Source organism: Borostomias antarcticus (genome assembly GCF_949987555.1).
Source record: "Borostomias antarcticus genome assembly, chromosome: 9".
Taxonomy (NCBI): Eukaryota; Metazoa; Chordata; class Actinopteri; order Stomiiformes; family Stomiidae; genus Borostomias; species Borostomias antarcticus.
Window position 1 is genome coordinate 28,555,021 of NC_140242.1, and position 14,931 is coordinate 28,569,951.

General features: G+C 48.1%; 1 protein-coding gene across 1 annotated transcript; it reads left to right on the plus strand.

Annotated features, from left to right (window-relative positions):
- Nucleotides 1-1,467: 1,467 nt before the first annotated feature.
- On the plus strand, nt 1,468-13,079 carry LOC311313144 (rho-related GTP-binding protein RhoE). The gene is made up of 5 exons (XM_084443205.1): nt 1,468-1,736; nt 2,019-2,106; nt 9,279-9,388; nt 10,284-10,418; nt 10,856-13,079. The coding sequence occupies exons 1-5, from the start codon at nt 1,587-1,589 to the stop codon at nt 11,099-11,101; spliced, it is 729 nt and encodes a 242-aa protein (XP_084299331.1). The 5' UTR covers nt 1,468-1,586; the 3' UTR covers nt 11,102-13,079.
- Nucleotides 13,080-14,931: the final 1,852 nt, after the last annotated feature.

Sequence of the window (14,931 nt, forward strand, 5' to 3'; positions counted from 1 at the left end):
GCATGGTGAACATCATTAGTAGCAGTCGACATCATTAGTGGCTCGTTTAGGTGGAGAGGAGAGGCGCTAAATGTCGCGCCCCGGGGGCCGGCCTCCGAATTCAGTCCTTTCGTTTACGCAAAGCAAGGATCCTCTCACTTTGAGTCCTCATTATGCGTTTACCACGAGGAACAGCTGGGGGGTGAAGACAGCCGACTCATCACAGCTCAGTGTAAGTGCTGGGGGGTGTTGGGGGTGTTGGGGAGTGTTGGGGAGTGTTGGGGAGTGTTGAGGAGTGTTGGGGAGTGTTGAGGAGTGCTGGGGCCTCTCGCACTGAACTGATCCTCTTTAAATGAGACCAGACAGATGTTGGCTGTTTGCTGTCATCATGTTCATCACCATAACACACACACACACACACACACACACACACACACACACACACACACACACACACCTCAGATTCACACTAACCCACTGGAGAACCGAGAGATACAACTGGCAAGTTATGTGGTGATAGAGTAGCAGTAAAGTGTTCATTCTGACGACATCCATTTATCCAACCCAACCGCCTCATAGACCCCCTGATGAATAGCTCATCTTGATCAAAAGCCTTTTTCCTCATAATCTTAGACCGTTTATCTGTCTGTTATCCTTTAATTCCACAGATAATTGAGTTCCTCCTCCAGCCCCCTCCAGCCTGAGGGAAAACCATTGACAAATTGAGCGCAAAGGCAAGTAGCTACATGTCCAAGCCCCCCTCACCTCACTTTCACACACACACACACACACACACACACACACACACACACACACACACACACACACACACACACACACACACACACACACACACACACACTCTAGACCGGAGGTGGGCCTTAATGACCTCACTCTCACAGATGTACACTCGAGTCCAAAGGTTGTATTAAATTGACAAACTGGCTTCTACTTTGTCACTCTGAACTGGTTTAAAAGAGGCTGCACTGGATCATATATTTGATTAATAATTTGTATAATTTGCAAAAGGTTCAAGACAGACCTATAGGCTATTAATTAATAAGAGTGGCTAAAATATAATTAGACATACTAAGCTCTTGTGTCACCACTTAGTCAAATCCACTAATAAAATACACACATACACAAAATACCTCATCATAACAAAAACAGTAATGCATTTAATAAAAGGTTGGAAATGACAGGTTAGGCTAGGCTACATAATGCATACTGAATAGATTTGACCTTTATAAGTCGTACTACAGTTCTGAAAATATGGATCATGGTGAGCAACATCATACCTGCCTTTGTTTACTGCACCGATTCGGGACCTCAGTTGAGTTCTGGGAGACGATCACACGTAGAGGGCGCTGTCATCACCTCCACCAGGGAAGGGGGCGGGCGCTGAAGGATTGAAGACAGTGATTGGTTCACCGCCCCGTATATAGTCCACTGTGCGCGTCATTGTCGGTTATTCACGGTGGTGTTCCCGGTGAAGGATATGAGCGTGTGCGAAGTGTCACTATCACGGGAGTGTTTGCTGTTGGAATGAATGTTGTTTCGGAGCTTTGTTACTTTGAAGTCAGCTCATTACGCACATTGAGAAGTCAATGAAGGAGACCAGATCCAGTTTAAAGCTTTCACCCAAACCCGGAATGGATCCTAACCAGAGTGTCAAGTGTAAAATAGTGGTGGTGGGGGACAGCCAGTGCGGGAAGACCGCATTACTTCATGTCTTTGCGAAAGATTGCTTTCCAGAGGTACGTGGACATCTTGGGTAGATACCCTGGCCTATTTGGATGTTCAACTTTTACGCATGACGTTGGAAAGCAAAGGAATACTACCCGAGGAAGAATGGATAGTGTTACAATGTTTTAATCTGTTTAAAATAATTATATTCACTTGTTTAAATCTATTCTCTAGCTGCCGCGGAAGCCCTACACACAACATGCGTTTTGTTGGATGACTTGATGTCTGGAGTGTTGTTGGATGTTGCGCATGTTCTGAATAACAGCCATGTAATGAATGCCTCTCTTTTATAGAACTACGTCCCCACGGTGTTTGAAAACTACACGGCCAGTTTTGAAATCGACACTCAAAGAATAGAGCTCAGTCTTTGGGACACATCGGGTAAGATGCTTTACATTCTATATATGAAAAGTATTGCATTATTGTAAAGCTGAATAGGAACAATGTATTGTTACATCTGATATCTATGCATGCGTTGCATTGCAGAGCGACTACAAATATTTCCCCGCCGCATCCTAAAGCTTGTAGGCAAATCAAAGACTTTGCGTAACTGGTGTGAAATTGTAATTTGACGGGTCAACCAATTGACCCACACGCACCAAACCAGCCATTCCAAGGGGAGAATACAGAACGCGGTGACGCTGCAACGTTGGAATGTGAGGATGGAGCTCTTTAGATCGTGGATTTATGTCCTCCGTGTGCAGTGTCCAAATCCACTCCTCCACAGTGTCCAAATCCACTCACTCCACACCCTCCTTCCACGCCTACAAGCGGCAGGGCTACATGGGCGTGTTTGGCACCAATGCAGGATTTACTGAAAGAAAAGTGAATGACTAAGCTTTTTCAATAACTGGCAGGTCCCTTCATTTGATTTGGCGTTAGTAAGTCATTATTTATTATTACTGCAGGTTGTAACTGTTCAGACTGCAAAATCACCTACTCGGTTAATATTCACACATTGCTTGCATTACCTGTTGGGGTTTTAAGTGACCCCTGGAATGTCCAGGGGGGTGTCCAGACCCAGCTCTGGAGGTAATTAAATGTAGTCTGGCTGTGGGACTGGGCTGGCCCCCACCCAGCGCTCCACCCCCTGGGCAGCTTGCCTGCTGTCTCGCCTGGGAGCTGCTTCATGGGAGGGGTGTGGGGGGGGTGTACTAGGCGGGGGTTGACCACCCTGGGACGCCGCTGTGACCTCCAGCTGATTGTGGAGGTCCAGCCAGGACACGGCCGTGATTACAGCAGAGCTCGGAAGAGCTGACCGTACCTGGCGTTCCCGTGGCGGTCTGATTGGAGGGGAAGTCTGTGTGATTGTAAAATTTGTCATATGCTGATCTAAGCAGAAACCACTCTGGAGGAAGCCACTCAACTGCAACTGAGTCTTAAAAAATAATATTTCGATTAATTGGTTGCAATGGTCCTTAGATTCCATTTGTGGTGTTAGGAGAGTTTTTCCTTTGCCTCACAAACGGTCCCGTCAGTGAAGTAGAATCTCCTTCTCTATGTTGGCCTCCTTTTCAGCGTCAACAGATCTCGGCCAAGCGGCCGCTTTTTGGCGCTGAGCAACATTCGTGCCTTTGAGGTCGGAAGGATTCATCCATTCTAACCGACTCACGATATGGGATCAGAATGGAATGAATTCATGTCACCCGCCAGTTTTCGTAGCAGACGGTTGCAGGTGCCCTGTCACACAGCTGGTGTAGGTGTCTCACCTCTGCGTGGGCTGGCCTTCCCCTCAGGCGTGCTCAACTCCACTGTAACCTGCACATATTGAATCAGGTTAACTCCCTCTCTCGCTGGAAGCCGTCCATGTTTTAGTGTTGTGGGAAGCAGCCCTCAGGCTGGTATTCTATCCCTCTGGAAGAGCGGAACGCCTGAGGAGCAGCTGGTGGGTCAGAGCTTCTATGTCGTGTCGGAAGAGAGACCGCCAGACCGTCGTCCTGTATTTGGCAGCGCTACTGGTCTCACATTCTCCCTGACAGGTGGATACTTTCGAGTCATTTTGAGAGAGGTCCTTTTAACGTGTTCTTTTCATTTTGCCAGTGTTGCTGTTGACTGATGTGACTGTTGACCTCTGCCTCTGGCAGAGTTGGTGTATCTGGGTTGAGGGAAACTGAGCTGCTTGGTTGGTATGTCGTGCACAAAGAGGACCCCCCCCCCCCCCACCTCCCACCATCTTTCCCACAAAGATCCCATTGTTGGTAATCCTGAGTTTTGGAAGCACAATTTGTCCATGTCATTTTAATGAAAGGTTTACCTGTTTTGCCTGAGAAATATTTGGGTAGCTGCTGGCTGGAATGTAATTCAGAATTAAAACAAGTGCACAGTGCCTGTGGAACCGGCGTGATTGTTATACACATTCGATCCATCTATCTATCTTAAAAATTGACATTTTGGCTCCTGAGCCCCAAGTCCAAATGAAGGCGTTGAATGAGCGGCTGTGTTGGGGTGGCTCTGTGGTGCCCCCCTGTGGTCAGAACCGGCAGGGGGAGCTCCAGAGGACTAGGAGACATGGGGAGGCAGTCTTCAGCTCTCATGCCCCTGGCCTTTGGATCACCCTGCCAGTGGACCTGAGAATGTCTGAGACAGTGGTAACTTTTAAGCGAGTTCTTAAAACGCACCTTTTTAACATTGCTTTTACCACGTAGCTTTAGTTGTGTTATTATCTTATTGTTCCTAATTTGTATTCTTTTTTTTTTAATTCTATTTTACATTTACATCTTTTTAATTTAAAATTATTTTCTTTTTATTGTTTCTTTTAAATCATGACTTTTATTGTTACCCATCTCTTTTTACATCGAGAGCTTTCTGCCAGTCCAAACCGCGTGGACCTGTGACCCATGTCGAGTTGACACTAATACAAACACACACACAGGCATACAAACACACACAGGCATACACACAAACATACTTTAACGAACCTCTATAAGGCTCGTTAATAGCTGTGCTAAGTGAGTTTACTCTCTAGTGTTGCGGTTAGCGAGTCGGGTTCGTCAGGAGCGTGGGATTGCGGGTTCGATCTGCACTTGGGGCATGTTCTCTACCCCCCCCCCCCCCCATTCGTTACATTGGTGTCAGAAGTGGGATGGTGACGGTGAGTGCCATCGGAGAGGCGTTTGAGGACGTGAGGGACTTGGAAGTGCGAGGGCTCGCTCTCCAGGACGGAGGAGGGTATAACCACCCTCTATAAGGCTAGTTAATAGCTCAGTTAAGTTATTACATTAGTCATTTAGCAGACTCTTTTATACAAAGCGACTAACAATAATTGCCTTTAACGTAGGAAAAGCCAATGTAGTACTACTTGCCAGAACTCACAAGTGCATCTCTTGTGTGGCCTGTCTATTTCCGCCATTTAGAATAGATCGCTACAGTAGAATTCACAGCAATGTTTTCACGTTAAAATTGTTGCAATTTTCAGTGGATTTTCAATGAGGATCCTGAAGTCGTGGTTGTTCTGTATCCCGCTGCTCCACGGCTTCTCCTGTGATGGAGCTTCTGGGTAATGTGATCATTAGAGGGGCCCACTAACCCACTTCTCACCTGGGGAGACGGCTCCCTACGCGGCTCATCTGCCATAACCACAGTAGTGCACGGCCCTGGTAATCCAAGAGTAGCGCGCAGCCCTGGTAATCCAACAGTGACGGATGACTGTGAGCCAGCGGTCAGGGCATCCCAGCCCCAGAGGGACGGGGAGGGGTCCGGTGGAACGATCCTCCGCGTACGTTTTAAACACGCCCTCCATCATCTGAGGAGATGAATGTCTGGTTCCACGCTGCTGGTCAGAGGGAGGACGGGTCATCGACGCGCTCCTCCTCCACGTTTACAAATGGAAGGCACAGTAGCCTAAATGTTTTCCGTGTCCAGATGATGAATGTGTCCGGACATGTCCTTTCTTTGTGGCGGCCGCCTGTTTTCAAGACTGTTAGCGGTGTGTGAATGTTTGTGTGAACGGGTAAATGAGAGAGGCCATTGTGAAGCACTTTGGATGAAAGTGCTATGTAAGTACACTCCATTTACCATTTAGTGGTTACAGTAGATTCCAGGACCTTTGTGGCTTTGTGCTTTTCTTTGTTAAATGTAAATATTGTCTTATAAGGGATTGTCTTCAAGACAGACTGGGAGCTCACTGCTCCCTCAGACACAGTGAATGGTGTTTACACACAAAATGGGGCAGGGATAGGCTGAGGTATGTCTCTGTCTTTGTCTCTCTGTCTGTGTGTGTGTGAGAGAGCGAGTGTGTGCGAGTGCGTGCGTTTGTGAATGCGTGTGTGTGTGTGTAAGCGAGTGTGTGTGTGTGAGCGAGTGTGTGTGTGTGAGCGAGTGTGTGTGTGTGAGCGAGTGTGTGTGTGAGCGAGCGTGCGTGAGTGTGTGTGTGAGCAAGCGAGTGCATGTGTGAGCGAGTGTGTGCGTGTGTGTGTGTGTGTGTGTCTCGAGGGACGAACCCCCTCAGGGCTGCAGTGAAACGGGACTAATGAGCTGCCAGTCACCACGGCCATTCCTCCGGGCTGGACGGCCGCACCCTTCGTCATCATTTGTTATTTTTGCTGAAGGTGAATCACAAAACCACCGAGACTTACCTGATCAATATCCCGTGAGGTGGGTCAGAGGGGTGAGGGCTGGACCAGCTAGCCAGCACGGTGGGGTGAGGGCTGGACCAGCTAGCCAGCACGGTGGGGTGAGGGCTGGACCAGCTAGCCAGCACGGTGGGGTGAGGGCTGGACCAGCTAGCCAGCACGGTGGGGTGAGGGCTGGACCAGCTAGCCAGCACGGTGGGGTGAGGGCTGGACCAGCTAGCCAGCACGGTGGGGTGAGGGCTGGACCAGCTAGCCAACACGGTGGGGTGAGGGCTGGACCAGCTAGCCAGCACGGTGGGGTGAGGGCTGGACCAGCTAGCCAGCACGGTGGGGTGAGGGCTGGACCAGCTAGCCAGCACGGTGGGGTGAGGGCTGGACCAGCTAGCCAGCACGGTGGGGTGAGGGCTGGACCAGCTAGCCAGCACGGGTCCCGGAGGCTAGGGTTTATCATCCAGACGGACGAGGGCCTCACAAGCCAGTTAACCGTTTAACAAGAACAAACATTTTAATCTCTACAACATCCCACTAGACATGGACCAAATGCATGGAACTAGAGGAACATGGCCAACAAACAAAGACCATAGCCAACTATCAGACATGGGAAAATGTCTAATGTCTTTGGATCTGGTCATGGAAAAAATGGTGAACAGGAAACGCCAGCATATGGTGTAGTTTGACGAGAAGGAGAATTTGGCTCAGGTAAATGAATAAAAAAAATACAAATTGAAGCTGGACATTACATTACAGATTTGTGTTTTTCCTGGCGCTCTCCGATGTTCCCGTTCAGATAAAACATGTTGATGTCATTAGCAAACCCTTTGTTTTTGTCTTTTTAGACGGGGAGAAACCCGTTTTTTCTTTTTCCGAAGCGTTTGAATTTCTGACAGTTGGCATGGGGGAGGAAGACTCCTACGTTACTATCCGAACCCAACTCCCCCCCACTCGGTTTCTTAGAGACGAGCTGCTTGACTTGTCATCATCAAATACCGTAACTGTCAGGGATGCTTCCAGGAACAAAACCCCCACCTCACCCCCTCCTCCCTGACATCAGTGATTGAACACTCGACTCCCACACACGGCCCTGGGGGGGTTGTGTTGTGTCAGCTGGAGGGGGGGAGGGAGAGAGGGAGAGAGCGAGAGAGAGGGGGGGTAGAGGGAGGGAGATGGAGAGAGAGGGAGAGAGAGGGGGGGTGGAGGGAGAGGGAGAGGGGGTTGTTGAGATTCCTCTGAGGATCTCCCAGAGGTGATCGTACGCTGGAGAAAACAGACTTCCAGAGATTCCTGGCAGTGGCACGGCATTCCTCACGCAGGGAGATCAGTGATTCCTCACACAGGGAGATCAGTGATTCCTCACACAGGGAGATCAGTGATTCCTCACACAGGGAGATCAGTGATTCCTCACACGGGAAGATCAGTGATTCCTCACGCAGGGAGATCAGTGATTCCTCACACAGGGAGATCAGTGATTCCTCACGCAGGGAGATCAGTGATTCCTCACGCAGGGAGATCAGTGATTCCTCACGCAGGGAGATCAGTGATTCCTCACAGGGAGATCAGTGATTCCTCACGGGGAGATCAGTGATTCCTCACACAGGGAGATCAGTGATTCCCTTGTCAGGTCTCTCACTCTGTGAACTGTCTTGGTGTTTTGTCCATCGGGCTCAGGGCCATTGGATTCACTAGATTCCTTAAATGGGATTCGTCTCGTCTATGCAGTTGAATTGAGGAAGGTATTGTGAAAGGAGCAGGTATTAAGGAACAGTATTGTGAAAGATTGTTCGAAAGCTATAGAAGAGAATTCCACATTTAATATGCAGACTGTGCAAATGAGATGAATCTAGCTGGTAGCCCAAAGTCCGGTCAGATCATGGATGTATTAATAGAAGGTCAGATGGAGAAAGTTGGGGTGGCTGTGTTTTCCTTACAGCGACGATAAAGAGAGTGACTCATTTGCTTCTTGCTCCCTGTCCCAAGCAGCTCCCTGTCCTATAGTTGTCCGCTGTCCTATAGTTGTCCCCTGTCCTATAGTTGTCCCCTGTCCTATAGTTGTCCCCTGTCCTAAGCTGCTCTCTGTCCTATAGTTGTCCCCTGTCCTATAGTTGTCCCCTGTCCTATAGTTGTCCCCTGTCCTAAGCTGCTCACTGTCCTATAGCTGTCCCCTGTCCTATAGCTGCTCCATGTCCTATAGCTGTCCCCTGTCCTATAGCTGTCCCCTGTCCCAAGCTGTCCCCTGTCCTAGTTCTCTGGCTGCATGAGTGGAGGCCGGTCCTGAAGCAGGCAGAGTCCGCAGCAGAGAGAATGGCTGAAATGATGACATGGGGTTGTTATTAATTTCGGGGTGTCCCTCAGAGCTGGCTCACGGTCAGACCAGGACTGAAGGAGCAGGGGTGTGTCTGGGAGGAAGCTTCTCACAGATCATCCCAGCTGATGCATAGTGTCCGCAAACTGAATCGTGTCTGATGTGAGAGACACAAGACAGCAAGGGACATTTAATGGCATTGCTGATGTAAATCAGGGTTTTGAGTAAATTCTGTTTACATTCAGGGAGCTTAGTCGCACTGAAATTAAAAAAGCATTCTAGATTTTAAGCCAATAATCTCATGACATCCACCCGTCAATCAACGTTATCCTTCTATCGAATCTGTCTAAAGTTCTTAACCTGTTCACTTGTCAATGTTCCAATCAAATTCCTCTTAACATGTCCCACCCTCATAAGCTTGTTTGCGTCGGAAATCCGTCAAACTACGGAAGTTGGATGATCTCAAACGTCCGTTTCAGTGCGACTTTAACTTAATTTTTTTAATTTTTTTTGCATTTGATGTAAAACGTTTCTCATCAATCTTATTCACAAGTGTTTTTAAATAATATGCCTTGAATATTGGAATATACTGAATATTTCGGACTTGACTCCAACCTTTCTGCAAATGATGGTTTTGATCTCATCTGCATATTCTCACCTTGTCTGCACCCTTGTGTCTGCAGGGTCTCCGTACTATGACAACGTGCGTCCTCTGTCCTACCCGGACTCTGATGCGGTCCTCATCTGTTTTGACATCAGCCGACCGGAGACCCTGGACAGTGTCATGAAGAAGGTGAGTGACCTGATGGGCTTGGTACTGTATATGTCCTGGAAGCTACTGTATATGTCCTGGAAGCTGCATCAACTGGCTTTCCCCCTTTCAGTCAGAGCAGGATGTGTTCTGGTCCCCTTACATGTTCACACAGTCCCCTGACCCTCTCTGAAAAGGCCCAGCTTTGTGTTTCTGGGTCAAGTGTCCTCTGAAACCACCCCCGGTCTGGTTGAAAAAAATATAATTGGGGCTGTACCACTTAGAGAGGGGATGGGGGAGGGCTGTACCACTCAGAGGGGATGGGGGGAGGGCTGTACCACTCAGAGGGAATGGGGGAGAGCGGGACCCTCAGACTCATGTGAGGCTGAGCAGGAGTCTGTCTGGACTTGTTCCTACATGGTGTCACAGAGCCTCAAGAGCGGGCCAGGAGAGAGGAGTGTGAGGGGGGGAGGGGAGACGAGAGGGGAGGGAGTGAGAGGGCGAGGGAGAGAGAGGGAGCATAAGTCTGTTTCTCTCTCTCGACACACACACACGCACACCCTTAAACACAGGGATCAGGCTGGCCATTGTAGAGGCTAGCGGCTAACATGAGGATGATCTGCTTCTCAGAGAACGAGGGAGGCCAGTCTAATCAGGGCCCAGTCTAATCCCTGGGAACACGGAAGAGGGGTTTTCCCCGTTTTTTCTACTTGGGTGTGACGGAGCTTCCACTCCTCAGACGTTGTTTTCCCAAATATGACGTCATGTTATGAGAGGGATGAGAGGGCGCGGGTGGTCAGGAATCGGACTCTGAGCCGGCTCCTCGTACCGCCGTCATGCATCGCTTCCATGTGGTCCTGGAGAATAAACAATATTTTGAATGTGACTGGCTGGTGTCCCCGTTCTGAAATGGGGGTTGTTTCTGTCTCTCCTCCAGTGGAGAGGGGAGATCCAGGAGTTCTGCCCCAACACCAAGATCCTGCTGGTGGGCTGCAAGTCGGACCTCCGCACGGACCTCACCACGCTGGTGGAACTATCCAATCACAGACAGGCGCCGGTGTCATACGATCAGGTGGGTTTTCGTAGCCGTTTGTGCCTTTTTCCACTTGTATGTTCTTTGAAGTTATTGACATTGACGCTTATAATGCCCATTGGTCATGCATTGTGTGGATCTGACTTGATGCAGCCTAGTGCACTGGGTCAGTAGAATTGTTCTACCAACAGAGGACCCTGGGTCATTAGAATGAAGTGTTAGGGGCGCCCCGGTGGCTCAGTGGGTTGGGGCGCATACCATTTAAAGGCTAGTCCTTACAGTAGCGGTGCGGGTTCGAATCCTGTCTGTCCTTCAACTGTCCTATCCCAATAAAGCAGAAATGTCCTAAAAAATATCAACAAAAAAAAAAAGAAGAATGAGGTGTTGTACCAAAAGAGGACCCTGGATCATTAGAACGAAGCGTTGTCCCAACAGAGGACCCTGGCTGACCTGTCTGTGTCCCTCTTCTCTCCCAGGGCTCCAACATGGCCAAGCAGCTGAGCGCCCCCTACATCGAGTGTTCCTCCCTGCAGTCAGAGAACAGCGTGAGGGACATCTTCCACGTGGCCACGCTGGCCTGCGTCAACAAGAACAACAAGAACGTCAAACGCAGCAAGTCCAGGGCCACCAAGAGGATCTCACACATGCCCAGCCGGCCAGAACTGACCGCCGTAGCCTCGGACCTGCGCAAGGACAAGGCCAAGAGCTGTGCCATCATGTGATTGGCCAGGACCGGGGAGACTGTTGTTGTTGCGGACGAATGGGAGCAAGCGATGGGGAGGGGACACAGTGCATGGAGCCGCCCCCCTCCGGCTGGGAAGGTGGGCCTCTCCGCTCTGCACTTTAAATCCCCCGTTTCTCCCTCCCCTGGCTTGGATTCAGCCCAACCCTCCAACCCTAGGATAAGCTCAGCCCAGAGGAGTAACGGACTTGACTTGAGATGCTGAAGGAAACTGAAGACTGTCGAACGCTTCAAAAAAACGATTTGTGTATTTTTGAGGCCCAAATCGGTCATAAATAATAATAATAAATAAACCCAACATTTTAACGTAGAAGACGGTGACAGGAAGATGTGCGGTGACAGGAAGATGTGCGGACGTGTCAGTGCTGTATCCGTTTCCCCTGGAAATGACATCGTAACCTTTTGTGGTCTAGGTCGAAGACCTGGGCAGGAAGTGAGTTTTCAGTGGAGTCAGGTTTTACTTTTTGCCCTCAAAGAAAATGTGAAAAGATGGTGGATCCACCAGTGAGAAGAGACTGCAGCTGCTGTGTTGTTCTACAGAAGACTGATGGAACTCTTGCACTGGCCTCTGGGTGTGGAACCTAAGAGACTTAAGAATTATAATGACAGAAAACAAACACTGTGGTTGTTCAGATCGCCCATGTTGGATTCGTTCTCCCTTGGTCTCCTTTTGTTACTGCCTTGAGAGGTTTGCCAAATGGAAATTAGATATTTGTATTGTTTGATGCTGTTGCACACTGTCACTATGATCTGGAAGCCTTTGAAGTGCTGTACTCCTTTTGCATATCATTCTAGCGCGGTTTGAACCTCAATTATCTGGCCTGTTTTTTGTTATTCTTTTTGTTCTTTTTTTCAATTTACAACCAAAGAAAAGCTTGACAGGGCGAAGACATCGCTTGCAGAATTGCAGACTTTTGCCAACTCGGGTTGTGATTGGCTGTCTGGTGATCATTACCAATGGTTGTGTTGGATGTGCCACAGTGTAGTGTGTCTGAGATGTGCGCTTCTCTTTCTGCCTCTTGGCTGGTATCAGATGTGGTCTGTAGCTCGGACCACCAGGTCTGTGATTCTAACACCACTGGGTCGATACCAGATGAGTGCTGATGCCACTGAGCTGATACCAGATGAGGGGTCTATAGTTCTGACACTAGTGCCGCATGTCAAATATCAACTGGTGTTTGTGTCCAAGCTGTTCTGAGTCTTTGCAACTGTTGCTCAATAGACCATCAATCAGCACTTCGATTTCCCTTTCTACCACTCTCTCATTCTTTTGTTTCTTGGATGTCCTTGGCTATGCAATGCACATACACTCTGGCCCAATTCAGATAAATACAGTGATCTATGATTACAATGAAGTTCAGTTTTATGGCTGAAGGACTATTTTAAAGAGGCGCAGATTCTGTGGAACGTGGATATGAGGCTTCATTCCAGAGTTCAGTTCAATATCCCTCAAGTGTTCATTTCTAGGTCTAGTGGGTTACCAGGACTCGGACCCAGCAGCTGCGCCTAGCATGGCTGCTAGATTTAGTTCTGAAAAGATGGGCGTGGTAGAATGTCAGGAAGCTGACTGGCCCACCAGCCTTGTAGCTAGCTCCCTCTCTCCTTCCCAGAGCAAGTGCCGCTGAATCTCTCCCCACTCATCACATCCTGAATAGTTACAACCTCAGCTTTCCATAAGATTTATCAACAATCTGTGTTTTCAACTTCCCATCGACCTGGCGGACTCTGTCAACCTGCTATCTGGATATTCCTCTAGACAGTATTATCAGCTATAGCTAGCGGGTGTGTGCTCTGTATGAAAAATGTTAAATTAACGTCGAGAAGGTGTTAGCTGTAGAACATCAACCTTTTTTTTTTTGAATGTTATCCATTTGTACGTCTGTAGGATTGATGTTTCCACAGTATTTATTGATTGAATTTATATATTTTTCCCCTTGAAAATAAACTTCAATGTACAGTAAAAACCCTTTTTTTACTTCTTTGTATGAAACAAATGAAAAAAAAATCTTGTCTCCTTGCAGGCATCACTTTGGATAATTATAAACTCGCTGACTAATATTGAGCTAATCTCACATTGCTCCTGCAATCTGAGAGCGCAGAATGCTACATTAATAACCACTACATTAATAACAAAGCCAGCAGTTTGATCAAATGAAATGCAACGTTGTGACTGCTTGGCCTGCATGACCTTTTGCTCCATGTAAACATGCCGGGTGTCTAGTTCCCCCGTTTGACTTGCAGTTGGGAGAAAACGGTAATATACTGTAGAACAAAAATGGAATACTTGTTTGATCAAGAATTTGATCTGCTTTTCTAATTGGTGCTCTCTACGCAAATTTCATTTGACCAGCAAGAATGTTAGAGTGAAACTTGCACTCCATTGTCCGACCCTGCCGAGTGCTGATGGCTGATATCTCCACCGATCTGTGCCTCCCCTGCCGACCACACGCCCCGTAAATGGAGCAGAGCACGCTAGCGTCTCACAGAATGTTCTAGACTGCGATGCAGCCGGGCCTTCCTGGAATTCCTTGCGAATCACTGAATATGATTTAGACTTTCCACGGAACGGCTCGCAGTGTCTGCGGCTGCTCAACAGATCAGACAAATGATAAATAAAGCATGCCCCGCCCCTGCTGATCCCAGGCATGTGTGCGAGGAGGACTGCAGCGAACCGGCTGACTGCTCGTGATGGATGATTCGTTGATATCACAGTTGTTCGCCATGTCTTCTTTTGTCACCGATCCCTTCCTCCTCTGAGAGCAATTTGTCAGGCAGAACCTTGTGTAAAACTACAACATACAAGTGCAACATAGACTGTTTTTATCGGCCGGGCCTCCCCAATGGCAGACAATTCAACACACCCATACTTAGTAATTCTGCCATTGTCACATCTGCCAAGTCTGGGAGTCAGCCATCTTAATCACTTTATGTCATCATTATTAATGTGATTCCCTCAATCTAATTATGATCACCTGCTTCTCAAGGTAACAGCTGGACCCTGATTGCCCCTAAAGACCCACCAATCAAAGGACCTTGGGCCGTGACAGCGAGCGCTAGGTCTAATACATCCATGATGAACACTAAGCAGAGTGCACGGTTCCCCTGCTGAAAGGACTAATAACGGCTTCTCTTCTGGTGCTGCTGCCCCGCTGCCTCTTCAACACAATACAGGTCCCATATCGGAAGCCAGTAATGGATAGATAAGGGTGTTCTTGTCGTCTCTTGGTGCCCTAGTTATGTTCTACTTAATACATTTCTATCATCTCTGTGAGGTGAACAAGAGGAGAAAGGATGAGCATGCAGTATTTACATTTTCTTTCAATCCTGAAACAGCATTAGGCTATTAGAGCTGAATCTAAAAGGGGGAAATGGTATTTAGATTTCACTGTTTGCCCTGAAATAAGCATTAAAGACAGTTGATATTCTTAACTTGATCTGAACAGCTGGGCCATGATTATCTATCCATTAGCATTAGTGGCTTCTACAGGAAGCCAACAAAACCTTCTCTTCCGGCTGTCTATTGTGTTTATAATCAAAGGGCCTTGAACTCTCCAGAGAAAAATACTTTCTCTGAATGTGTGTGTGTGTGTGTGTGCGTGCGTGTCGTGTGTGTGAATGGATGTTGACTATAAAGCAGCTCCCTTCTTGATAACAGAGAGACACGGAGAGGGAGGATAAGAGAGAATTCTAACCCCAATAAACAACTTGCCAGATTACAGTCACTTGCACGTCAGATCAAGTTAAGAATATCAACTGTCTTGAATGTTTATTTCAGGGCAAACAGTGAAATCTAAATACCATTTCCCCCTT